This window comes from Rhinichthys klamathensis, unplaced genomic scaffold (genome assembly GCF_029890125.1).
Source record: "Rhinichthys klamathensis goyatoka isolate OS25496 unplaced genomic scaffold, OSU_Roscu_1.1 h1tg000102l_1, whole genome shotgun sequence".
NCBI lineage: Eukaryota > Metazoa > Chordata > Actinopteri > Cypriniformes > Leuciscidae > Rhinichthys > Rhinichthys klamathensis.
In genome coordinates this window covers 48,044-75,907 of record NW_026606641.1, presented here as the reverse complement: position 1 = coordinate 75,907, position 27,864 = coordinate 48,044, and the positions used below count along the sequence as shown (strand labels likewise).

General features: G+C 37.9%; 1 protein-coding gene across 1 annotated transcript in view; it reads left to right on the top strand.

The window, feature by feature from the left end:
• The window catches only part of tcf25 (transcription factor 25 (basic helix-loop-helix)), a 283,115-nt gene that overhangs the window by 252,484 nt on the left and 2,767 nt on the right, over positions 1 to 27,864 (top strand). The window contains exons 13-15 of the mRNA XM_056253099.1: positions 23,265 to 23,352; positions 23,891 to 24,049; positions 25,431 to 25,521. Coding sequence (XP_056109074.1) covers positions 23,265 to 23,352; positions 23,891 to 24,049; positions 25,431 to 25,521 — 338 coding nt within the window. The remainder of the gene's footprint in view (positions 1 to 23,264; positions 23,353 to 23,890; positions 24,050 to 25,430; positions 25,522 to 27,864) is intronic.

Genomic DNA, 27,864 nt, shown 5'->3' with positions numbered 1-27,864 from the left:
TCTCTGGATCTGAGATGTCAGCACTGTGAATTCGTCCTCCAACTATTAACAGATCTGCATCATCCACAAAGGGGTCAAGTCTCAGGAGTGTGCCATGTTGTAAGACTCTACCATACTTGGTCATCAGACTCTCAAATTCCTCTCTGTAAGCTTTTCGCTGTTCAGTTTTGATTAAAGTTGACTTAGCTTATGATATCTCTTCATCTGAGGTTTTGGTACATCAATGCCACTTTCAACAAATATTGTTAGGTAGAGATTGAGAGAATGATTTTGTGATGTGGGTAAGGGTAGGGATGGGCATCGTTAAGAAATTATCGATATCGATGCCATTGTCGAGTCTGCTTATCGATGCGATTCCTTATCGATTCCCATATCGATTCCTGTACCATGCTGAACACTTACAGGGTGGCTTTGAGAGTTGTTGGCTTTGAATGTCTAATTTAAAGTGGTTTTAGAGAATGAAAACCAAGTGTGCAATATCTAGGGCCCTATGAAATCAGTTTTATTTTTTCCCAAATTCCGTTTTTTCCGTTTTAATTTTTGGGAATTCATTTTTTTTTACCCTTTACTGTTATTTTAGTCATAAAAAGAGTGTGCTTTTAAAGTTAATGATTAAAATGAATACAAATAAAATAGGAATGACCTTAAATTACAGACATTTACAGAGTAGCCTTTTCAGGACAAATACTGCATGATGCCACATGACACTGCACTCTTCAAGTGACAACAAAATATGGTTATGAGCTTTAAACTGTCCAGTAAAACAAATTATATTAGTTTATATAATTTTAAATAAGTCACACTCTGTCTCTCTCTCGCCCAGTGTCGCTCGCGGAATTCGCTTCGCTTTTGTCCAGTCTGGCACCTCATAGACAGACGCGGTGTGTGTGTGTGTGTGTGTGTGTGTGTGTGTGTGTGTGTGTGTGTGTGCGTGTGCGTGCGCGCGCGTGTATGTGAGAGAGACGCGTGAGTGATAGAGAGACGGAGGGAGAGCGGGGAAAGCAAACACAACGGAAATAATACGCAGCGTGTTTTAAATAGCATTAAAAAAAATGAACGAAACGCAATATATGTGGCGGCCGGAGTTGATTTTGTGGCCGCGAATTAGTCAATGTGTGGGAAACACTGCATAAAAGTCACGTGCGAACTGCTCGGCTCGGTACTGAGGGCTTATAGCGTCGAGTTTCTTAACTTTTTCGCCGACGAAAGCAGAGCCGTGGAGAGCCGCTTCGCCATGCTTTCATTGTTTTGATGCCGTCATTGGAGCTGAAATGACGGGAGGGGTTGGGTCGCTTGTTTACGTCTCGTAGCCATCGCGCTTTTGGGGGATTTAAAAATCCAGTCGCATACTGTAACGTCATGCCGCGACGCGGGAATGGATGGAACGGAACATTCGGAATCGTTAGTGGAATCGTTAACGTGTGGACGTGTACGATTCCGATGGATCGGAACGTTTGGAACCGGTTCCAAACCGGAACCTGGAACCGATTCCCAAGCCTAGGTAAGGGTAGTGACATCCCTCACCAAGGATCTCCAGCATGAGAAACGTTCAAATCTGCTCGAGCCTAGTGACTGCTCTGTTATGTTGGTCACTTGAGGGTGAATTTCAACATTTTCTTCTGCTTTAACAAGTCCATACTACTTCTCTACACTACATCCTATTAGGCCACATTTCTTAAGGAACCCTGGTCCTGAGAACCAGTTAGTAAGTGGGCTTCTGGGTTCTGTTCAGAACATACTTAACCCCCTGGGGTCGGTGGTCGCGCCAGCGATACCAGCTCGCTTTTTTTCTTATCAGTGCAAAAGAGACTCAAAATACTGTTGATTTTAATCTTACATATAAATCATTCGATCCTGTTAAGTGTCTTTTTTTTGTGTATACTAACAATAAAAATAAAGTATTGTGCTTTTTCGCCAAATAAAGAAAAATAAACATGATGCGAGTTCTGCCTTCTCTCTGTCAGTGAAGTCTATATTGAAACGCGTCCGAAAATGAACTGTAACTCAGCGAATACTCAGTCACACAGGCATGAGATATGTCTTTATAAAGCTTGAATTCTCTTCTTTTAAATGAATTAATTTATATAAAAAACAAATATTCTCTGTTTATGTAATCTGTATGAAAAGAGAGAGATGTCAGTCGTTCTCAGTTCAGCTCATTAAGTGCTAATGTGAACACGCCCACGGAGAGCGCGCGCTATTCAAACGCAAATGATCTGAGGCAATCCATGCAAACCTGTGAACGCTCACATCAACTCGATAAAACACATCAAGTTTAATCAGCCTAACGTACTCTACGTCGTCTTGCTACGCTGTGAGGAATAATACTATCGTAATAATAATCCTGGGAAATTTACCTCAGAAGTGCTGGTTTAGTTTCACTTCGAGGAAGCAATAGATCCAACTGAGAATTGTAAATGTTAAGTTCTTTATTCTTAAGTGCTTTGTTCTAATCGCAATAGTGTCGCGGAATAGTGTCTGTAAACCGCAAAAAGACTTTAAATATGAGTCGCATGTCTGTGTGTGAATGAATGAACGGCACAGATGCTCGCTGTTGTTTACTTCAGCTGTAGTAAACAACAGCGCGCATCTGTGCCGTTCATTCACACTCGCACTTACATTAGTAAACATGTTATTTTTACATGAACACATCTACTAGTTTAGCTTTTAACCCTCTGGGGTCTAAGGTGTTTTTGGGGTCCTTGAGATGTTTTGACATGCCCTGACATTTGTGCTTTTTTCAGTTGCTTATAAACATATTAATGGCACAGGTGAAATTACACTCTATTTAGCACAAACAGGGCTACCATAATATGTGAGCAACATGTATGTACATGTTTGTATTTTTGAGAGAATTTTGTTTATGCATGGTTATTGAAAAAACTAAAAATGAAAGTTTCTGAAATAAGGCCACAAAACACATACTAAATATGTGTCCACAAGACTTTTGATTAGTGGATGTTGTCGCCTAGAGTTTTTGCTTCAAAATGATCTGAAAATCATCCTGCCTAATCATTCACATAAAACAAAAGATTGTTTTAAATTGTGAAAAAAAAAATTTGTTTGGAAAGGCAATATGCGAATGGGTGTGAACGGCCCAACCCCCTCGTGTATAATTAGGTGATTCTCACCTGAGAAGACAAAGACCCGCATAATAATGAGCCTTTCATTCAGGTGTGTCACACCTGAAAGAATGCAAGGACAATATATATATATATATAAATATATATATATATACACTACCGTTCAAAAGTTTGGGGTCAGTGAGAATTTTATTTTTATTTTTTGGAGGAAAGAAATCAATACTTTTATTTATCAAGGAATAATTAATTTGATCGAAAGTGACAGTAAAGACATTTATAATGTTACAAAAGTCTTTTGAACTTCCTATTCATCAAAGAATCCTAAAAAAAAAAAAAAACTGTACAACTGACAGACCAACAACTGTTTCAACATTGATAATAATAATAAATGTTTCTTGAGCATCAAATCCTCATATTATACTGATTTATGAAGGATCATTTGACACTGAAGACACTGACACTGGTGATGCTGAAAATTCAGCTTTGATCACAGGAATAAATAACACTTTACTATATATTCACACAGAAAACAGCTGATTTACACTGGAATAATATTTAATACTATAACTGATTTTTGTTGTATTTTTAATCAAATAAGCGCAGCCATGGTTTGCAGAAGAGAATTCTTTTAAAAGTATTTAAAATCGTACCGACCCCAAACTTTTGAACGGTAGTGTGTATATATATATATATATATATATATATATATAGTGTGTGTGTATACATACACAGCCACACACACACACACATATATATATATACACTCACCTAAAGGATTATTAGGAACACCATACTAATACTGTGTTTGACCCCCTCTCGCCTTCAGAACTGCCTTAATTGTACGTGGCATTGATTTAACAAGGTGCTGAAAGCATTCTTTTGAAATGTTGGCCCATATTGATAGGATAGCATCTTGCAGTTGATGGAGATTTGTGGGATGCACATCCAGGGCACGAAGCTCCCGTTTCACCACATCCCAAAGATGCTCTATTGGGTTGAGATCTGGTGACTGTGGGGGCTATTTTAGTACAGTGAACTCATTGTCATGTTCAAGAAACCAATTTTAAATGATTTGAGCTTTGTGACATGGTGCATTATCCTGCTGGAAGTAGCCATCAGAGGATGGGTAAATGGTGGCCATAAAGGGATGGACATGGTCAGAAACAATGCTCAGGTAGGCCGTGGCATTTAAACGATGCCCAATTGGCACTAAGGGGCCTAAAGTGTGCCAAGAAAACATCCCCCACACCATTACACCACCACCACCAGCCTGCACAGTGGTAACAAGGCATGATGGATCCATGTTCTCATTCTGTTTACGCCAAATTCTGACTCTACCATCTGAATGTCTCAACAGAAATCGAGACTCATCAGACCAGGCAACATTTTTCCAGTCTTCAACTGTCCAATTTTGGTGAGCTCTTGCAAATTGTAGCCTCTTTTTCCTATTTGTAGTGGAGATGAGTGGTACCCGGTGGGGTCTTCTGCTGTTGTAGCCCATCCGCCTCAAGGTTGTGCGTGTTGTGGCTTCACAAATGCTTTGCTGCATACCTCGGTTGTAACGAGTGGTTATTTCAGTCAAAGTTGCTCTTCTATCAGCTTGAATCAGTCGGCCCATTCTCCTCTGACCTTTAGCATCAACAAGGCATTTTCGCCCACAGGACTGCCGCATACTGGATGTTTTTCCCTTTTTACACCATTCTTTGTAAACCCTGGAAATGGTTGTGCGTGAAAATCCCAGTATCTGAGCAGATTGTGAAATACTCAGATCGGCCCGTCTGGCACCAACAACCATGCCACGCTCCAAATTGCTTAAATCACCTTTCTTTCCCATTCTGACATTCAGTTTGGAGTTCAGGAGATTGTCTTGACCAGGACCACACCGCTAAATGCATTGAAGCAACTGCCATGTGATTGTTTGATTAGATAATTGCATTAATGAGAAATTGAACAGGTGTTCCTAATAATCCTTTAGGTGAGTGTATATATATATATATATATATATATATATATATATATATATATATATATATATATATATATATATATATATAAAATCAAAATATAAATGAAAGTCAAAAGCACATTTTACTCATACCTGGAAACAAATCCTGGTCAAATAGGTTATATGGGCCATTCTATAGAATTGGTTCAAAGTTAGAGTTGGAAACATCTTGAAAAGAAAATTCTTTTTCCATATAAAGTATTATTTTTTTAAAGTAGGCCAATACATTTTATCATACATATTTCAAAGTTATGGATTCATTATTTTGATATAGCTTGCATTGGAACAAACACTATAACAGTTGATTAGTTTATTTTTGACAAAACATACTATATATATAACATATGAGCAGAAACTGTCTAAAAAAAAAAGCTCATTTGATGTCTATTTTATAGTAAAAACTTTATAATCTACCCAAAGCTAGTCAACGAAATATTGTCTATTATATTTCATCTGTAACAGTGCACATCTGTGCGTTCATTCATTCACACACCCAGACAACCCGATTCATATTTAAACAGTCTTTTTGGTTTTACAGATACTATTCTATATCGCGATTAGAACAAATCTCAGTAGGCTATAGCAATATAGTTTGGATGTGTTCATGTAAAATAATGTAGGAGCGCGAGTGAATGAATGCCACAGCGCACGCGTCTGTGCCATTCATTCATTCATTCACACACAGACATGCAATTCATATTTAAACAGTCTTTGTGCAGTTTACAGACAATATTCAATAACGCGATTAGAACAAAGCACTTAAGAATAAATAACCTACTACATCAGCTGAATCCGTGCTCCTCGAAATGAAACTACCAGCACTTCTGAGGTAACTTTTCCAGGATTATTATGACAGTATTATTCCTCACAGCGCAACAAGACGAGGTAAAGTACACGATTCTTATTAAACTGGATGTTTTATCCAGCTGATGTGAGCATTTTTATGGCTTGTCTCAACATTTGCGTTTGAATAGCGCGCGCTCTCAGTGGGCGTGGTCACATTAACACGTCATACGCTATAATTAGGTGAAAGGAAAAAGACTGACATCTCTCTCTTTTCATACAGATTACATAAACTGAGAATAGTTGTTTTTTATATAAATTACTTCATTTAGAAGAAGAGAATTTCAGCTTCATAAAGAGAAATCTCTCGTGTCTCTGTGACAAGTATTTACTGAGTTACAGTTCATTTTTCGGACGCGTTTCAGAATGAACTTCACTGACAGAGAGAACGCAAAACGCGCATCATGTTTATTTTTCTTTATTTGACAAAAAGCACAACACTTTGTTTTTATTGTGAGTATATACAAAAAAATAGACACTTAACAGGATCGAATGATTTATAACACTTATACTGTATGTAATATCAAAATCAGCAGAGTAATTTGAGTCTCTTTTGCACTTATAAGAAAAAAAGTGAGCTGGTATCGCCGGCGATACCGCCGACCCCAGAGGGTTAATAAACTTTATTATACTGAACTACACTCACCGGCCACTTTATTAGGTACACCTGTCCAACTGCTCGTTAACACTTAATTTCTAAGCAGCCAATCACATGGCGGCAACTCAGTGCATTTAGGCATGTAGACATGGTCAAGACAATCTCCTGCAGTTCAAACCGAGCATCAGTATGGGGAAAAAAGGTGATTTGAGTGACTTTGAACGTGGCATGATTGTTGGTGCCAGAAGGGCTGGTCTGAGTATTTCAGAAACTGCTAATCTACTGGGATTTTCACGCACAACCATCTCTAGGGTTTACAGAGAATGGTCCGAAAAAGAAAAAACATCCAGTGAGCGGCAGTTCTGTGGGCGGAAATGCCTTGTTGATGCCAGAGGTCAGAGGAGAATGGCCAGACTGGTTCGAGCTGATAGAAGGGCAACAGTGACTGAAATAACCACTCGTTACAACCGAGGTATGCAGCAAAGCATTTGTGAAGCCACAACACGCACAACCTTGAGGCGGATGGGCTACAACAGCAGAAGACTCCACCGGGTACCACTCATCTCCACTACAAATAGGAAAAAGAGGCTACAATTTGCAAGAGCTCACCAAAATTGAACAGTTGAAGACTGGAAAAATGTTGCCTGGTCTGATGAGTCTCGATTTCTGTTGAGACATTCAGATGTTAGAGTCAGAATTTGGCGTAAACAGAATGAGAACATGGAACCATCATGCCTTGTTACCACTGTGCAGGCTGGTGGTGGTGGTGTAATGGTGTGGGGGATGTTTTCCTGGCACACTTTAGGCCCCTTAGTGCCAATTGGGCATCGTTTAAATGCCACGGCCTACCTGAGCATTGTTTCTGACCATGTCCATCCCTTTATGGCCACCATGTACCCATCCTCTGATGGCTACTTCCACCATGTCACAAAGCTCTAATCATTTCAAATTGGTTTCTTGAACATGACAATGAGTTCACTGTACTAAAATGGCCTCCACAGTCACCAGATCTCAACCCAATAGAGCATCTTTGGGATTTGGTGGAACGGGAGATTCGCATCATGGATGTGCAGCCGACAAATCTGCGGCAACTGTGTGATGCCATCATGTCAATATGGACCAAACTCCCTGAGGAATGCTTCCAGCACCTTGTTGAATCTATGCCACGAAGAATTGAGGCAGTTCTGAAGGCAAAAGGGGGTCCAACCCGTTACTAGCATGGGGTACCTAATAAAGTGGCCGGTGAGTGTATGTACTGAGATGAGTATAAATCGACTGAAATATGTTGAAATAAATTGTCTTTGTATAAGCAACATATTAAACTGCAAATTAACATTTATATGCTAATATATCATAAAAACGATATGTTACAGACGAGATATGAATGTTTAGATAAGATTTTGTTGATTAGTTTTGGATAGATTCTAAAGTTTTTACTGTAAAAAAGACTACTGCCACATCAAATAAGCTTTTGTTCGCCAATTTCTGCTCATATGTTAAATATATAGTATGGGTTGTTTTGTCAAAAATAAACTAGGTGTATTGAATTATCAACTAAGATGTTATTATAGTGTTTTTTCCAATATTCAAAATAAAATGCAAATGATTTACTTAAAAATCATACAATGTGATTTTCTGGATTTTTGTTTTAGATTCCGTCACTCACAGTTGAAGAGTACCTATGATAAACATTACAGACTTCTACATGCTTTGTAAGTGGGAAAACCTGCAAAATCGGCAGTGTATCAAATACTTGTTCTCCCCACTGTATTTCTTTTGTCCTCGCATTCTTTCTTGTGGTACCCTCTCAGTGACACACCTGAATGAATGGCTCATTGTGGAGCTCATTATGCGGGTCATTGTCTTCTCAGGTGTGAACCACAGCATTATTCATGATCATTCACGCCCCCACACATATTGCCTTTCTAATCAAAAAGTGCCGTACAAAATTTAAATCAATGTATTGTTTTATGTGAATGATTAGGCAGGATGATTTTCAGATCATTTTGAAGCAAAAACTCTAGACGACAACATCCATAGTCAAAAGTCTTGTGGACACATATTTAGTATGTTTTGTGGCCTCATTTCAGAAACTTAAATTTTTAGTTTTTTCAATAACCATGCATAAAGATTATTCTCTCAAAAATACAAACATGTACATACATGTTGCTCACATAATATAGTGCCCTGTTTGTGCTAAATAGAATGTAATGACACCTTTGCCATTAATATGTTTATAAGCAACTGAAACAAGCACAAATGTCAGGGCATGTCAAAACATCTCAAGGACCCAAAAAACACCTTAGGTCCCAGAGGGTTAATACAGATAGTGGTAAGTTTCACTGAAAACATAACATGGATAAGATAAACTAAAAAGAAAACCAAATATGAAAGAGATGGACCAGACAAGACAAACTCAAATTGATAGTTTATTCAATATTGAAAATTTTGTCATCATACTCACCCTCCTGTCGGTCTAAACTAGGGGTGTAACGGTTCACAGAATTCACGGTTCGGGTCGATACGATACAGTGGTGACACGGTTCGGTACGTTTTCGATACAGCAAAATGAAAGAAATGCCAGAGAAATTCATCAAAGTATTACGTTTTTTTTACTTTGAACATTGATGGAGCTATACTTGCCTCTTCTTAGCAGCATATAAAACAAAAACAGCTCCTTATAAAAAAAATGTAATGTAATATTGTAGTAGTTATAAACCAAAGGTTTATTTTATTTCGGTTTTATTTTAAGTTGGCAAGGCTCCAGATTTACATTTTGAGGGCAGCAATTTCATTCATAATGTCGAAATAATTCAAAAGCAAAACGATTAAAACATAAATATTTGGCAGTGGAAATGGCAGCCACCTACTGGTTACAATGGTAATTTATTGTCTTTTTTATTTTTAAATAAGTGTGAGTTTTCCTATATCTTGAAACTTTTAGTTTTAAAAAAGGGGTTAATCTTTGAAGTTATTATTTCTGTGGCAAATTCAAATGCTTTCTTTACTGGATCTCTTTGCGCTGTGTAGTAACAGTGTCGCTTGATCAACATCGGCTCGCGCTGCACTGATATGAACTCATAAACGGACCGTGAAGCACAAATGAATAGCGCGGTTTCGTTCCGCTTTCATTACGTTTGCCATTTGATGTTGGGCAACGTTGTGGTGGTGGTCTCGAAAAATGGTCCAACGAATCGTTCGGTTCGTAATGCGTACCGAACCGAAAGCCTCGTACCCAACGGTTCAATACAAATGTATCGTTACACCCCTAGTCTAAACCCATAAGACTTTCATTCATCTTTAGAAACAAATAAAGAAATGTTTAATATTCGCTCATCATTTCTGTCCATTTATTGAAAGACATAAAAGTAATCCATATGATTCAGGCTGTTTCGGAAGCTCAAACGTGTTTCGGAAGCTCAAACGTGTGCGCAAGCACAAGCAGGTTTGTTCTTCCACGTGACTCACGCACGTTTCAGCTTCTGTTAAACATATAAGACATGCTTTTTGTGTTTTTATGTGAAAAAATGGCAAAATTACAATTTCTTTATCATATAAAGTGGCCGATCGCGTTTCGTTAGAAGACTTGGCTTGAACCTGCTCGCTTACACTTAAGGTGAAGTTTTCCAAACCTTATGTTATACTTAGGAAAATGACAGTTAAGGGGCTTTATGCAACACTTAATGGTTTATAAGGGATTACTTAGGAGGAAAATAGATACTTAAGGGAAATTCTTAGGGTGCATGAGGTTTGACCTAAAGAAAATAACACTTAAGGTGCTTTATGCAACCGGGCACAGCTCCTAACATGCAGGTTTGTCAGATGACACAGTTTGTGGCATTGTCCCTCAGGCTTGTTGGCTGCATATGTGACCGATCACGGAAAGTAGGGACACAAGTCGGTTCTGGGGCATTTTGAGTTATTCACAGATTCTGAAAGTGTAGTCTCCAAGCTTTCCAACGATGTGTAACACATGGAAATCTGATAATATTTGGAGAAGTTGTGGCCATTTTAAGGTAGGCACTCAAAAAAGCTCAAAGGGGAGAAAACGGCCTCTAAAGATTGTGCAGTTCTCACCTCTCTCTCCTGCTGGGAGTGACAATAGGGCTCATTTACATCTCATTTAGATAAGCCATACCCCCTGTAAAGCTGTAAAGCACAGGGGGGAGCAAAAAGGTCAGGAAAATGTGCCATCAAAGAAAAAAAAAGTTTGCAAACAGGTAATATATAAATAAATGTCTCTTAGCATCTACAGATAAAACTGTATATGCAACTCTTATGTACACTGAATAAAAAATAAGATAAACTCTAGAGAATGTTCAAATCAAAAACAGGATGTGCTATGTGATACAGTATGAGTAGCCTACACTGAAAAAAAAGTCCTTTGAATTTACTTGATTTTAATGTGTACATCGGTACCACATGTTCAGAATGCGTTCAACTGACACAATTTTCCTCTTTTTCTCAATTAATTATTGCTTGTCAAACCAAAGTATTTCATTCCCGTAGACTGCTTAAAATAATTATGTTGATTCAAGACATTATTTGTAATTACTGTAATACAAATTTATTGTGTAATGTTAAGCGATTTCATCATGTCAAGGGTACCAGATTTCCAACTGTAACTACAACTTGATTTCTCAATGCTAATATTAATTAACAGTATTGTTACACTAAAGCAATTTCATTATGTTTCTGGTATCAGAGTTGTGTAAATCTAACTCGCTTAAGTGAACTATTGTAGACGTTTGGAATGTGTGTGTGAATACAAAATCATAAATGTAAAAAATACATATTGGCATTGAAAATAAATGCAAAAGGCAAAGAGTTTTGTATTATTGTTGTATTGATATTTTAAAAAATGGAGGACTTAACAGTTCCCATGAACTAATTTCATAGAGAATTAAAAAACATACATAATGCAAACCAGTTGTTTAGAGAGGATTCACACAACTAATGTAAATTCCGCATTGTGTAACATACTCAAATTCATAAAGAACTCTTACTCTTGCATTAACATTTGACAGTAAGTGGAGCATATACTCAAATTCATAAAGAACCCTTGCATTAACATTTGACAGTAAGTGGAGCATAAACATACTTCAAATGTTCGTTAATGTGGATTAAGAACAGCCAGTGGCGGATTTAGCAAATTGGGGGCCCAAGGCGAAGGTAGTATGGGGCCCCCCATCCGATCTTTAAAAGAGAACGAAACATTTTTAAATATACCATTAAATGGCACTTTCTGGAGAGTTTTGTGCAAAGAAATATAGAAAAAAAGTAGGTCTAGAAAGTCTTATTTCTGTAATTCACACAGATCAAACACAAATATGCCGATTGCTATAGTTGAGAAACACTGCTTTAATTAATGTTTTTATGATGACTTTGTGAAAGGTTAACTAAACAGCATGAGCCGTCTTCCAGCTGGGCAGTAAGTTATTTGGCAAATTTCATTCATACAGATCTGTATTATGCTATAGTTTTTGATAGTGTTATACATTTCTTACAGATAATCACAATGATCATTGCGTTTGTCTTACCAAATGTGGTAGCTTTATGCAATTACAGTTTGTCTATAAGCTTTTTTCTTATTAATGCCGACAGTAAAATGTTGCCAGATATTGCTACGAAAAACAAAACAAAATAATAATAATAATCCGAAATAAGTTCAAAGCTTGTGTTTTGGAAATAAGGTTAATATATCACTAACCCTAACATGCAACTTTCCACTTTAATAACTTCCTAAAGTGTCGCATTAAATCACTTTCCATTAGTGGATCTGGCAACACGGAGGCTGCACGCGCGCCCTCACTCACAGCGCGCTCTCAAGCCCCGTCCACTGCGCTAGGCTAGCTTCTCGCAGCAACATCAATTTCAAACACTCATATGAGGTGGTTTAAACGGCTAATTAATCATTCAGAGAGCTTGACATTTTATTTTTGAATGTAAAAAAAATGACAGGGTTCCGGACCTCGGTCACCTCATAGCTGGCTACGACCATGGACTTGTAACATATGGTTAGCATTGTTGTCATTGTCAGCGGGCATCACAAAAAAGTTTGTTACCTTCTGCAATTTTGCTAAAAACGTTTTGCTTTCCTCCCGCTTCCTGCTTTTTCAGCACCGCTTGGGTAGCTTCGCTTCATTTTTTCTCTGTCTACTACTCTGTACATTGTCTGTTAATCACTTATTTTTCTCCGTCAGTTTTTTTGGCGCATTACAGCCTTGTCACTTTCGCACGCAGAAAGTGAGATAATGGAATAGTCCAATGTAGTGAGGTGGGGGGGGCCCCTCCCGTCTGCGACACTAATGATTTGATGCTTTTTTTCGCAAATGTTTTTTAGAAATATATAATTTGCGAAAAGTAAAAAAAAAAAAAAAAAACTTAATCATAATTTAATGGGGCATTTTGGGGGCCCCTAGATAGCTCGGGGCCCAAGGCAATTGCCGACCTTTGCCTAATGGTTAAGTCCGCCCCTGAGAACAGCAAACTCATTTATAAACCTAGAATTCATTTCAGTGGATTCACAAAAACACTGTAAATTCTGCATTGTGTAACGTACTTAAATTCATAAAGAACTCTTGCATTAACATTTGACAGTAAGTGGAGCATATACTCAAATTCATAAAGAACTCTTACTCTTGCATTAACATTTGACAGTAAGTGGAGCATATACTCAAATTCATAAAGAACTCTTACATTAACATTTGACAGTAAGTGGAACATAAACATGCTTCAAATGTTCGTCAATGTGGATTAAGAACAGCAAACTCATTTATAAACCTAGAATTCATTTCAGTGGATTCACAAAAACACTGTAAATTCTGCATTGTGTAACATACTTAAATTCATAAAGAACTCTTGCATTAACATTTGACAGTAAGTGGAGCATATACTCAAATTCATAAAGAACTCTTACTCTTGCATTAACATTTGACAGTAAGTGGAGCATATACTCAAATTCATAAAGAACTCTTACATTAACATTTGACAGTAAGTGGAACATAAACATACTTCAAATGTTCGTCAATGTGGATTAAGAACAGCAAACTCATTTATAAACCTAGAATTCATTTCAGTGGATTCACAAAAACACTGTGAATTCTGCATTGTGTAACATACTCAAATTCATAAAGAACTCTTGCATTAACATTTGACACTAAATAGAGCATATACTTAAAATGCTGTTCTTAATCCATGTTGACGAACAAAAACATTTCTAAAAATAGTAACCGTCAGTTGTCAGTTAACCGACAGAGGACTCTACTTGGACAGAGGACTTGTGGACAGAGGACTCTACTTAAACAGAGGACTATTTACTACTTACACAGAGGACTTGTGGACAGAGGACTCTACTTAAACAGGACTTGTGGTTTTTCTTACACAGATGACTATTTACTACTAACACAGAGGACTTGTGGACAGAGGACTCTACTTAAACAGAGGACTATTTACTACTAACACAGAGGACTTGTGGACAGAGGACTTGTGGACAGAGGACTCTACTTAAACAGAGGACTTGTGGTTTTTCTTACACAGATGACCATTTACTACTTACACAGAGGACTTGTGGTTTTTCGGTGGCAGTGCAGCCTCTCTGACACTTTCACTGAAAGAGCCCGTTCTTTAAAGCGAGTGCTTTATTCGATAGTTTATCTCCATCCAGTTCCATAAAAATCTTTTGGACTACCTCAAAAGTGTAGCGGAGGTAAGTAGGGTAGCTGAGGTTCAAGGCATACATCAACCCAAACAGAATAGCAACAGCTAATGATGCATTGTCCAGATATTGCAACACCTTCATGCCTTCAAGGACAATGCCAACATCCTCTGGTTCATCAGAAGCATGTTGTTTGAGAACATAAATCCCAAGAGTGGTCTCTTCAATGGCCTTATTGATGCTGACTTCATCCATGCCCTGTACAAAACAAACATAGGTAAATGTTGGAAAATAAGACCTAATGAGAAAAGAATAAAGATTAAATTAAGCAGCCATACTAGGGCTGGGTATCGATTCAGATGTTCCAATTTGATTTGATTTCGACTTGTAAGCTCTCAATTTGATTCTCGATTCGATTCTAAATGAATAAAAATAAAGTAACAACGGGAAACATTGTATTTTAATTTCGAGAGGGATGTACAAAGACAAATGCTTAATATATATTAGCAAAACCATACATTATTACATGTTCTGCTAATTAATGAATAATTTCATCTCAAGTGAACAGGTAAGAGAACAGGAGGAGAGTGGAAGGAAAAACAACAAAAAAGAGATTCATGTACTTACCACATATTCCTGCACAAGGCTTTCTGGATCTTCACCCATGTAGATACAGACTCCCTTAATGACACACTCTCGTCCAGCATCTACATCATCACACTGAAAGAAAATTTATGACAGTTGTTTTCAGATATCATTGGTGACTTCAAATGTTACATTTAAGTCAAGTTTGGTTTGGCTAACCCTAAGCGTTTGGAGAATTTTGCAGAAAACTTTTATCTGACTCCATTTCATCACAAACCTCGAATTTAGGTTTGAATGCCAATTGATTACTGACTATTTATATAATATTTACCTAGACACTTGATTATTGAACTCCTTACTCGTTCATTCTGATAGCAATGTCGCTCAGGGTCTTGTGTCTTTTACGCAGATCTTATGGTCACAAACTCTCTAGTTTCGGTCCCTAGACAGAGGTAATTGACTATACAATTTAGATGGCCACTCCAATGCTTTCTCTCTAAAAGTATTTTGTTTGTAACACTTTACAATAAGGTTCATTAGTTAACATGAACTGCACGTATACAGCATTTATTATTCTTTGCTAAATGTTAATTTCAACATTTATTAATACTTCATTAAAATGTTGTTAACATTAGTTAATGCACTGTGAACTAACATGAACAGCTGGATTTTTATTAACTAACATGTGGGACAGTGGTGATTCTCTTAAATTCAGCATTGATCTGAAAACAGATTAGAAAAAACTAAATCAAGTCAGAACTGTAAACACCAGGGAGAATACAGACCCCTCCCCCTCAAAAAAAAGACCATGAGATCAACCTTACCTCATTGACTTCACACAGCGCAGGCCACCTTGCCACCATTGGTGCATCTCGAACAACTTCCTGTCTTCGATGTGCAAAAGTCTTTTCCATTTTGACTTTCACAACCTGTCTGTTGTCCCTCTTTTTTACATCTGACAGAAGAGCTTTCTGCATGGCCTCCAGACTCTCCTCAGTTTCTTCTACTGGGTATGGTGGGCAAAAATTCACCTCCGCTCTTTTTGCCTTTTTGCCTCCAGATGCTGCACTGCACTTTCCTGTAGGTTTATGTTTTAAAGAGTTCACTGTCACCTCTGGGCAGCCGAGTTTTCTCAGGTGTGTACGGTAGTTAGATGGTTTATATTTTAGGCTGATTTTCCATCCGCCACAACCTGTGCTTAATCCCTTCTCGGTTAAACATGGATGCCTCTTGATAAGACTCTGGGCAACCTGTTCCATCTCCTTGTCACTGCCATAGACTTTATACTTCACAATTTCCTGTACTAAACCATCAAGAATGGCTGACTTCAACTTGGTATCTGGAATAAGTGCAGTGCCATTCTGAATGTAAGCTGCAGTTGATTGCTGAAGTTTTAATTCTGCATCGTATGAAAACTTGGGCACATGAAACACAGCAGGCCAAGAGGATCGTGAGCTCATAGAGTCACTTGACGAAACTACAGCTGTATCCATAGTTCCACCAAACACGGCAGAAGAGTCACGGAAAGAGGAAGTACAGAATGTATGGGCTTCTATGACTGGAGTGCACCTCTCATCTTGCTGTAAAGTGGGCCTGGCCATATCAATTATCTTAATAGTACCTTTATCCTCTATCTCTGAAACTGTAGTAAGGTTAAGAAAGTCATTTCCAAACATGGAATCCTTAAATTGAAGCCTAAAATTGCCCTCAAGTCCACACTGTTTCTTGACTTCAACCATTAAGTCATCAATGGATGCAGGGAGTCCACCTCTGAGTGTCAACCTCTGAGAACTGCCATCGGTCAAGATGAGCTTAAGGATTACAGGAATCGCCATCTTCAAAGCGGTTTACTCTGCAAAGACATGCACAACAATGATTAGATGTCAGACATCCATTCATTCTTAAATACAGGGGTAGAAGCCAACACTAATAACTGAGTGAAGTAGGTATGAAAATGTACACACTTTTTTGGATGAAATGGACAGTGAAAGGGGGAAATGTGCATATGTAGTCAAATGTAATACTTTTAAAGACATATTTAAATAAACAATACAAATCTTAACTATATTTCAGACTAATAGTTGGCCAAATAAACTTTTTCCAAATTCCATTTTACCACAATGGTCAGTGTCAAAGGTTTGACAAAATATAAAACCTACATTTCAGACATGAAGACTTAAGAAACGTTGTGGTAACAAACACCTTGGAACAGAATTATGACATACAGTAGGGTTGGGCGATATGGCAAAAATATCATTATGAACGTTTTTTCCATTTTGGTTTAAGACTATTTTGTAAGCCACTGTGCAATACAGCCAAACTAATTTCTCTTATTATTTTTATTTATTTAACCAATACAAGGCAAAAATACAATATGAACAAAAACTAAATTCCAAACAAAACCAACACAAAATACAACAGGTTTTTTGTTTGTGTGCTTTAGGTTTTTCAGGAGGATGTATTAACAGTGGTATTCAGATAAGGAATAGCCAACAACAAATTTAAGTAATCAAATGTAAAAGATCAATAATTTTTTGGGCTTTTAGGGAGGAACGAAAGCACACTGCTGTGAAGGAAAGGAAGGTGTGCTGGACAGAATGCGTCAGCGGAACAATAATTGCTTCACATCGATTATCTTGTTTTCATAATCATTGGAAGCCAAAATCGAAATCAATTACGATTAATCGCACAGTCCTAGATTGTGGAGATAGCTAAATCATTCGCAATATAAAACTGCAATATCGCACACCCCTACATATAGTATCACAGAACTAAATTATATGTAAATATACAAAGCAAGCTGCACATTTATATTTTGCTACCCCACCTTTTATTTCAATATGCCTTTTCAAAGTCACCATGTGAGCTGATCCAATCTTGTAGGCAACTAGTGGGTACGCATCAAGGAGTTCATTGGGTGCCACGAGAGTAAATGTTCTTGTGGGTGCTGGGCTGAGTTCGAAGGCTCTATAATGCTCTCTGTACCAACCACAGAGCTCTTTGACAATGAAGAACACACTCTCTTGTACAATGCAAATTTGGTCAATTTCACTAAATTCAGGCAATCCACCTGCTACTCTGTGTGGCAGTATCATTCCCTTTCTATAGGTTATGCCCTTCGTAGTCACATTCTGTGCAAGGTGAACCTCAATTGTGTCAGGGAATTTTTGCCTGATGATCTGTGCTATCTCCTCTTTCAGGAAGTCTACTGGTAGACTGGATACAGTTGAGACCTCTAGGTCAGATTTGCTTAGACATGGAGAACTCAGATGGTAAGCAATCATCATCTGATGCTTTGAGGCTAATGAGAGGGGTACATTCTTAAAGCAGCTTGTGTGTCTGCAAACCTGCTTAAAAAAGCTATGCTTAGCCTCAAAGCGCATTGTCCACTGCCCGACGACTGGACCAAACTGCCTAATCATCTGGGGGTAGTGCTCCAAATAATGATGTTTTGGTAGCAGCTTGATGTCAGGAAACAACTCTTTGTATCTCTCCCTGTGCTCTGTGATTTTACTTTCTAAAAAAGCCAGTGAATCATCCGTATGCACTGGGGCAACAACAAGCTCTGTGATGTCCTTCAGATCCATGAGAATAAGCCACGCAGGCTCATCTTCAGGTACCAGTGTTCCAACCAAAAAAGGTAAGAACCGGAGCAAGCTCCAATTTTCATGAGCATTCCCCCCCACGGTTTTTGTCTTGGAGAAACGTTGTGACACTATTTGAGGTCTGTTTGTCCTATCACCCCATTTGTAGGGAAACTTCAGAATGGCATTCTTTAGGTAAACTAATGTGAAATACTTTCTTGATATAAAGCACTCTTAAGCAACGAGCTAGCTCTACTGGGATTATACCCTCCAAAACATCATGGGCAAGATCGGGTGGATAACCAAAGATGACATGAAAATGAGAATTTTTTGTGAAGATGCATTCCTTTTTCACTCCACAACAACCTGTACCTGTATCCTGAGCTTGTTTGACATGAGCCTGATGAAGATACTTGGTTCTCAAACTGAAAGCACCCGATGCAACAGAATGTAGCTGAATATCACTACTATTTCCTGTGCAAAATCTGCAGAAGTATTCCACTGAAAAACTCTGCAAAAATCCTGCGACACTGTGTGCTCCCAGGTTGTCAGCCACGACACTGAATACAGTACCTTTAACCGATTCACCTAACAGAGGGACGTAAACACCCAGTTCCTCCAGAGTTTTCAGATCTTGCAGGAGAGGTTCAAAGATCCTATCATAACTATAGGTTTTAACATCTTCGGTTTTGCACAAAATTGACAAGTAGATGGATGATAATGAGGAATGAGACCCTGGAGGCAAGTTAGCTAAGATCCAATAAACAGCACAAAGTTTTGTGCTTCTTTCGTGAAGTACCAAGGGGGTTACAGACTTCAAAGTCATCCACATACAAATTTAGAATGATCCTTGGATTTTCCCCAACAAGAAAAGAATTATCCTTGAATAAGGAACCATCTCTTGAGGACCGGTACTGATATGATATTCCAGAATTTGAGTTCTGTCTTTGATGACCCTCAACAACTTCATCAATGATATCCCTTCTACTTAACAGCTGCTGTAAAGACTTTAAGATTGGGACATATTGGAAACTGCGTTTGTTTTTAGTATCAAGAAAGTATTCAACTGGCTGTACCACTCCAAAGTAATCCTTGTAATACTGCTTACGCAAATATGTTGTACTTAAAGGGCCACCATTTTGTATGGACCTTTGCACAGGATTACCAGAACAAATTGCATCAACAGTTTCTCTAATTACAAGTTCATCAACAGGAAGGTTTCTCTGATGAAAGATGTCCCTCACTATGTCGCACGACAATGGGACAGGTGCAGAACTAATCAAATGATGGAGTTCCCCTAAAAACACATTAAGAGCTGTGCTTGGCACATGAACTAAATGCTCCAACTTCAGCAAAGCAGCTGCAAATCTTTGCTCTATGATTTTCTCCAAGTCCTCAGTATTAGAGTGACTACTTGAGGGAATGGCAGTTTCTGGCTCCTCTACACAGTCCTGACAATTTGCCTCCAATTCATTCACAGATGATATCCTAGTTATAATGACTCCCGGTTTGAAATCAACCAGTCAGTGATGGCAATGTTTACGGTTTTTGTGTGATTTAAATGTGCAATAAATGTTTGTTTTAAAGTCACAGCCTAAAAACATACAATTGACCACCTCATTTCTTTTGAGATGTGCATTTATATGAGCAAAATAATCCCTCTCCGACACAAAATCACTACAAGCACAAAGGTGACAGCTGAAAATTGCACTCTCTTTGGAAGTGGTCTCTGTGGAGTGAACTTGGTGGACAATAAGGGCATTCCAAGTCTTAAATGTGCACGGACAGTCCAGGTATGTACATGGAAAGCGAGAACTACGTCCAAAATGTGGATGCTTTAACTTATAGTGATGCAAAAGTTTGGACCTACTTGACACAGTTTCTGTACAACCCTTACAACTCCACATTCCCAGGACCTAACCCTGTAACATCCAAAAAAAGTCATTAGGTACAATTAAAGCTCCAAATTGAAATTCAGATATAAACAAAATGGTCCACTATTAAACTAGTAACTACACAATTAAAATATAAAATACACATATACTCTCTAGACTAACACTAAACAACTAAATATGTTTTTAATGTTGTTAAATATCCTATTGGAATTGCAACATTTATAATGCAAGCATACATTTTGAATTATGTATTTAAGTCACAGATTTAGGACTTTAGCAGCAATACGAAAGGAAATAAACAGACTTACCCATATAAAGCTTTTGAGTGCGTGTGCAAAGATGACCTATGAAATAAATTATTTAGAATTAGTGAGGAACTCAGCACATAGCTTCACATAATTGAAAGACCACAAACAGACAGAGTGCAATAGAATAGGAGTGCAATAATTCTGAATAGAATATACATATTGCTAAAATATTTTTTGAATGTGCCTTATGTAAGATTTTAAATATGTAAGATAGCAATAACTGTAAAGTGACTATTTTAATGGGGGTTAAATGTAGGTTAATTAATCTGGTCGTTTGTTTGAATTCATTTCGATTTTGTTAAGTTAATTTTTTTTTTTTTTTGCTTTTCAATCCGGAAGAACGAAATTGCTTGGAAAAAAACGCAAAAATAACCAATTTCAAACACCAGTGCGTTCAGTGTTTTAAGAGATGTGCAGCCTGTACATATCGGTTCACATCTCAAAATGTGTTTTGGGGTTTTATGACCCTTTAAGGAATTGCGAGGTGGAATAGCTGCAGATTTCTCTCACGCACTTTGAGCAGTGACTTCATGTCGCATTTGTCTCAGACTGCGCTGATCACACGCATTTAGCGAAATTATTTGCCTTTCGCTGAATACTGCGCTTCAACTGTTTAAAAATCACCTGTTTTTAAACCTCAGCACAGCAACGTAACATGAACGCAACCGCGACAGAGATAATTCAAAATTTATACATCAAAGTTGAGCTTCGAGCGGGAAACTCAACTTCCATAGGAATGAACTAAAAACGTTCGCTCTGCTCCTCGCTTCGATCACGCACTTTTATTGAAAATGAGGTCGACACTCTCAAAAGGCCCTTTTTTGCCATTCGCGAGTGTCAACCTCATTTTCAATAAGTTATGCGTGATCGAAGCGAGGAGCAGAGCAAACGTTTTTAGGTTATTCCTATGGAAGTTGAGTTTCCCGCTCGAAGCTCATTTTCAATGCAGAGCTTTAATCAACATGAGGAAAACAAGATTCACAATATTTAATTTGATGAGAAATACCTCAGTTTCAAAAATACCAGTTGTGCTTAGTTAATGAGGCCGACTGACTGTTTCCACCGACTGAGAGTTAACGTTAGGCCTACGTTGACTCTTGATGCTAAACTAACAGAGGGTGTTAAAGTGTTGATAATTGTACTGAAAACTGTAATCTAGTGGAAATATCACCTAAATTACTAGAAAACAAACATAAAGCAATATGATTAACTTACTTTTTAGAAATTCGGTCAGTGTCCGTCGTCTGAGGCTGCAGAGTCTTGCACAGTTTTGGCGCAAATTGACGGTTGATTCTCTATTTACGGCATTTGGCGCATCCTTCTAATTGATGCATTACCGCCACCTTCTGATCCGGAGTACCCCGGTTGTGTCCAAACAAAATTATATTGATTTCAGTTTTTAATTCAATCAATTTCCATCAACGTGAGAAAAATGTCTAAATACAGCACTTAAAATAAATAAATGAAATCTACTTGATTAAATCATATTCACAAAAGAAACTTAAATGAATTGTGTTGTATATATAAGCTTTATTTGTGTAATTTCAAAGACCTGATATGTCCATTTTTTTCAGTGTATGAATCCAAGTATGAATCAGAATCAGAATAGATTTTATTGCCATTGTCAATGAAAGGTTTCACAGACTAGGAATTTTCTTCGGTGTAGGCTACTCGTGCAACATGAAACATTAACTTTTGCTAATGATAAATAATAAGCAATAACTTAGGCGTAATTTGCGGGTGGGACATGTCCCCACCACTTTTGAAACATCTCGCGGCACGGATGTAACTAATACAAATAAATAAAACATCTCTAGTTAACTAGCAGAGCATTCATTTTGTTCGTTTGTTAAATGAGGCGATCTAGCACACTGAAATGTGTTGTTTTTTAAATCAAGTAATCAAAATGCTCGTTGACTGCGATCTGTGGCGCGGATACAGTGTTCTCTTGTGGCTCACGCTGCCGCGCACAGTCTTCACACGGACGCGCGCTTTAAACCGTTGCAGAGACTCTCTATTTGTTCCGGTGAAATCCCAAAGTAAAATGCACACAAAAGTGTCCCTGCTTCTTGATATACAACCACTGATAAACATAATCGGTTTTAATGAAAAAAAAAAAAGCTATACGAGTGCGGATTAGAACCCAGAACCTCTGACACTCTTGGCAAAAGTTCTACCACTGGAACATTAAAGTACATGCATATAACTGTCGGATCTATGTATTTCTTCACGTGAAAATTCTCGGCACCAACACACATTATATCTCATTAAACGACAAAAAATAAAAAGAATATATCAATCACTCAAACATTGCTTATAGAGCGCTTTTCATACAAGAATGTTCATTGAATTTTTATATCAGATAGTTCCCTTGGAGGGCACGGGCAAAAGCCGGCTTATCCAGTATGGAAATACACACAGACAATGACACGCCCCTACTGCATGCTAGAATCTCCGAAAAACAAGCCGATTTCAACCTCAAAATGTACGCTTTTAAATATACCAATACTGCTATCTCAAACATGGAGAGGCTTCTTCGTGCAGAACAGATTCTGCAAAAAAGCGAAAATCACCAATTTTGAAAAAAAAACCCGCTGCTTTCTCATTTTGCTCGAAAGTTGTGCTGCCGACTTGTGTCACTGGTTTCCGTGACGGGTCACATATCTCAGTGTGTTTTAAGGTTGTGTGTGTCAATTTGTTTTGCAGCACTGATGCCCCTTTTGGACTTATGCACAGTTCAGCCTGATGCTGCAGTGTCTTCTCATGCATTCTTTGGACCTTCAATCCAAACTGGGTAAAGCATTCTATCTCTTGCACACTCTTTATTCATGCATTTAAAGTAGTCAGATCCAAAGATATCTTATTGACACTGTTGTGGCAAAAACAATAATTAAACAAACAGCATCACAGCGTAAGAGACATCAGGATTCCAATTGTACTTTAAAAGATTTATTCTTGCAAGAATAGTTCCCAGTCCAACCACAGTCCAGCTGCAGGCGGAGTGAGACCTCGAGCAAGGGCTGGCTAGCAGTCTTATACTGTTCTTTCTCTTGTTTAGACAAGAGGAACAAAGGAACTTTACGACTACCCCGAAACCAGGGGGTCTTCTCACCTCAGAGGTCACTTGCCCAACCACCTGCTGAGTGTCTCACACACACCCTCTAGCTGTATTAACATAACAACAGAAAACAGAGTCCTCTGTTTCTATACTCAGATCACAGATAAGGAACTAAAATCAATGAGAATATAAAAATTTCCATTACAACACAGAGCCATAGCAGCATGTATGTATGTGATGATGCAGTTATATTTACTTTCGCTGCGCCCTTTAGGCAGCCTCCTGCACTCTCAGAGTTAGTGTCCCTGTATGTGGGCCGCTGTCACAGCCTGTGGAAAGAGGCCGGACAGATGCTCTGGTTGGAGGAGAATGTCAGAAAAGTGCTCAAGAGGGTCGACACACTCGACCCTTATGTGGAGGACTGCCAAAACAAGTAAGAAACCAATTAACACAGTTGTCTTTTTGTGCCTTTTTTAAAGTTTGTGGATTTGCTGATGCTTAATTTACCTTCTCAATATCAGATTACACTTCCATCTTCATCCTGATAGAGTGAAAGGTCATGCTGACCAGGAGAAATATGCTCATGAATGTCTGTCTTTCTCTTGCTCCATTGACATCTGACATCATGGCTTTAACATATTGTACTCTGAATAATAATAATAATGATTATTATTATTATAAAAGTGTAGAGTGATTATGACATACAGAGACTACAAGTCAGATATGCAGGCATTATTAAAAGATCAGGGGCAGCCGACACTTCTGTTGCACACGCTAAAAGTATGCTGAAGCTATGTGACATTGGAATGTCATGTACAGGCAGACAGGGTCTCAAACATTCACATTTCCAACAATGAGAGTAGGCAGAGACCAAGGAGAGGATAGCAATGATCTAGGAAGAAATACAGTACCCGGGGAAGGATAGATCGAGGGCTGTGGAGCTAGCATCCCAGGGAGCCTGCAAGCTTTGTGGGGAGAGGGGCACCATGGCACCATTGGGAAAAGGCCCAATCATGGGAAATTAATGTAGACCTGGGGAAGGCTACGGTTCTCCCAGGTTGTCCAGACAACACTAAGGCCATTTCTGGTTAGGTGGTCTGAGAAGGTGAAGATCAAACCTATGGTCTCATGGGAAGAAGGATGGGGCCAAGCCTTTGAAAGAAAGAGCACCAAATACCCGGAGTCTTTTGCAACGATGTTGGGAAAAAGGATGGCTGTTCCAAGTTGAGTTCGGTTGTAGAGGATTCCCTGCCCAGTCAGTATGGAGAATGTTTATAGCCCTTTGAATGATAGGAAAATAGAAGAGAACAGTTTGAAGTATGGGAAGTGGCAGCAGAAAGAGCCTCTTGCTGGCTAAGGAACAGGAAAAAGGAGCCAAGATGGAAGCCAGGAGGAGGAGATGAGCAGTGATTTGGCCACCTCTGCCGACCCACTAACGGGCGGATGTTATGGTTCAGGATTGAAACACCCAGTGAACGTTGTATACCATCTGACAACATCAACCCCTCCTGGCCAAGGCTACATTCACAGAAAGTGAATGTAGGAGAAGCATCTTTTAGATGTTTTATTTCCATAATTCATATGACAAGATTAAAGATGAAATCCACTTTATAATGATAATAAAAGATAAAAATTTGTGTACATAAAATGCATTAAAAATTATTAAAACAAGTTGCCATTTAAAATGTAAAGTAAAAATATGTTTTTTGCTTACTTTTTGTGTTGGGTGCCTCTTTTTATGCATGTGTGAGAATCTTTGATAGGAAAGAGATTGTGAGAATGTTGATGTTCTTCTGTGGGTCTTTACTGGACAGGAGGAAGCAAAGATACCAGAGTGCTCCCAGGAATATCCATAGACATGTGCTGATGTCTGAGATAAAGGAGGCAACAGCTACTCTTCCTCTAGTAAGAGACATACCTCAGCTACACCTTCATACAGGTGGCAGTAAGAATGCAGTAATCAAAACCTACTCTATTTGACACGACATGTAATTGAGCCATTGTTGATTTGGAAGGAATTTTTTGTGTCGACGTCAAGTCACATTTATTTATATAGCATATAATTTATTTATATAGCATATTTATGTAGCATAGCACATATATTTATATATTATAAATGTTAAATTTAATGTGACTACACAAAACTACATGTGGAGAAACAATGTTTTGGGTAATGTGAATTTTGCTTTAGTTCTGCTATTCTGCACAGATGGATCTGATTTTTTGAGGTGCACTAGTGTTGGTTACAAGGTTACTTGTACATGGTTACAAGTCTTATCAGTGTGAATGTCACTACTCACTAATGACATCAAAAATCCCCCCACAAAATAAATAAAATCAATAAATAACTAAATAAAGATGGATATCTGAAAAATGTCTGAGCATACATGTCACTGTTTTGACTTGATAACATGAATTTTTTAAAAATAAATTATTTTAGTTATATATGGACAGATCAGACGCACAATTATTTGTTATATTTATTAAATAATCCACCTGGGAGTCGTAAGACCCAAGCGGAGTACGAAAAGTTCCCCTTATGACGCTAACCAGGAAAACTGGTGACCTTCCTCGACATCAAAAGAGATGCCATGGGGAAAAATTGCCACATGTGAAACAAAATAGGCCACATGAAAGACTATAACATAACACGCATGAAAAATGGCTTTTCTTCACTTAATTCATAGACAAACTACCCTAGCATGAATAAACACATCTTTTTCCACAGCAATATTACAGATGTGTTAAATCACTGTAGTAATATATGTCTGCATTATGTAACATGTCTTAATTAAAAATGTTCAGTAACTGGAACATTGGATGAAAATATTTCAAAGGGATTTACGTCATTTTGTAGTACATATTGTATTTATCGGCTTTAGAAACATTCCAATAAACTGCTAATAGGGATTAGAAGTGAAAAGGGGAGACAATTGCATTTCAAAGCGTCCTTGTTATAAACCTGAAAACAAGAGATTCTTAGTGCATCTTATCATAACACCTAGTAAAGGTTTAAGTGGATATTTGCATTGTACTTAGTCGTGGAACAACCGTCTGTATGAATTCCTAGATGATTATTTCGATAATCTTTCCTGGAGCTGGCGATGCTCAAGTGAAGAAGGTAGTGTTGAAAGTTGCATTGAATTCTTCTGGGATGAAACGAAGAAAGACTAACTTCGGAGTTGTTATTCTGACTCTGAATATAGGGCCTGGACAAAGTCCTGCTATGTTGAGGCTCCTTTTTCTTTCTTCCCTTCACTACTGGACTGACTGAGATGTTCTATAAGAATAAATAAAGAAATTAGCAATAGCACAAATAAATATAACTGAACAAAGTTCAAGAAATCAAATGCAAAATAACATTGCATAGTTTTATTTTATATAAAAATGGATTGGTTTACAAAATATTTACAAAAGTTATTCAGTCAAGATCAGTGAGTGATTTTCTCTTTGTCCTTTGTTGTTTAATTAACAGCAGCAGGGATATTAAGCTGCTGTCACTTTAAGTACATTCACCTGAGTTTGATTCTGTGTTCACTGCTGACAGACAAAGGCATTTCCTGGAGAGTCTGCCTTCATTGTGTGTCATGGAGCAGTTAAAGACCTCCTTGCTTAATTTGTTATACTGTTTTGGAGTACTTATGTAGTGTTGTTATGTTATAACTTATACATGCAGAATAAGTTTATATCTGGGAGAGCCTGTACTCAAAACTGGTCTGTGGGTTAAACTTTAACAAATCTTTTTTTATATGGCTAAATGCATTTTAGTAAAATGCTAAATTACTAAATGGCTAAATGCGTTTCCATAACCTAAATGCCCATTTTGGCAGACGCGAACCTACAGAAAAATTGCACAAGACTTTCATAAGAATTTTGACATTTTGTTTATAATGAAATTGCAGTCAGGACGTTTTCATTTTATGCAAATTCAAAATTCACATGAAAATTGTTGGAAGGACACCTAGCAAGTGATGGGAACAAAACCTTCACAATGAGTCTGCTGTTCTGTGAATCTGGTTAAAAAGTGATTTTAAAAAAGGTACATATGTAATTTCCCTATATGCAAATATGATTTCGCCTCAAAGGGGTCCTCTCCAAAGGTCCTCTCCAAAATCTCACTATTTCTAAGGAAGTATGGAAATCTCAATAGTTTTCCAAAGAAGCTACCCAGATGCTGGTACAGTCTATTATCGCCTTTATTACTGCAAATTATTACTGGTTGGCAGCCCCGCTTATGCAGCATAACCT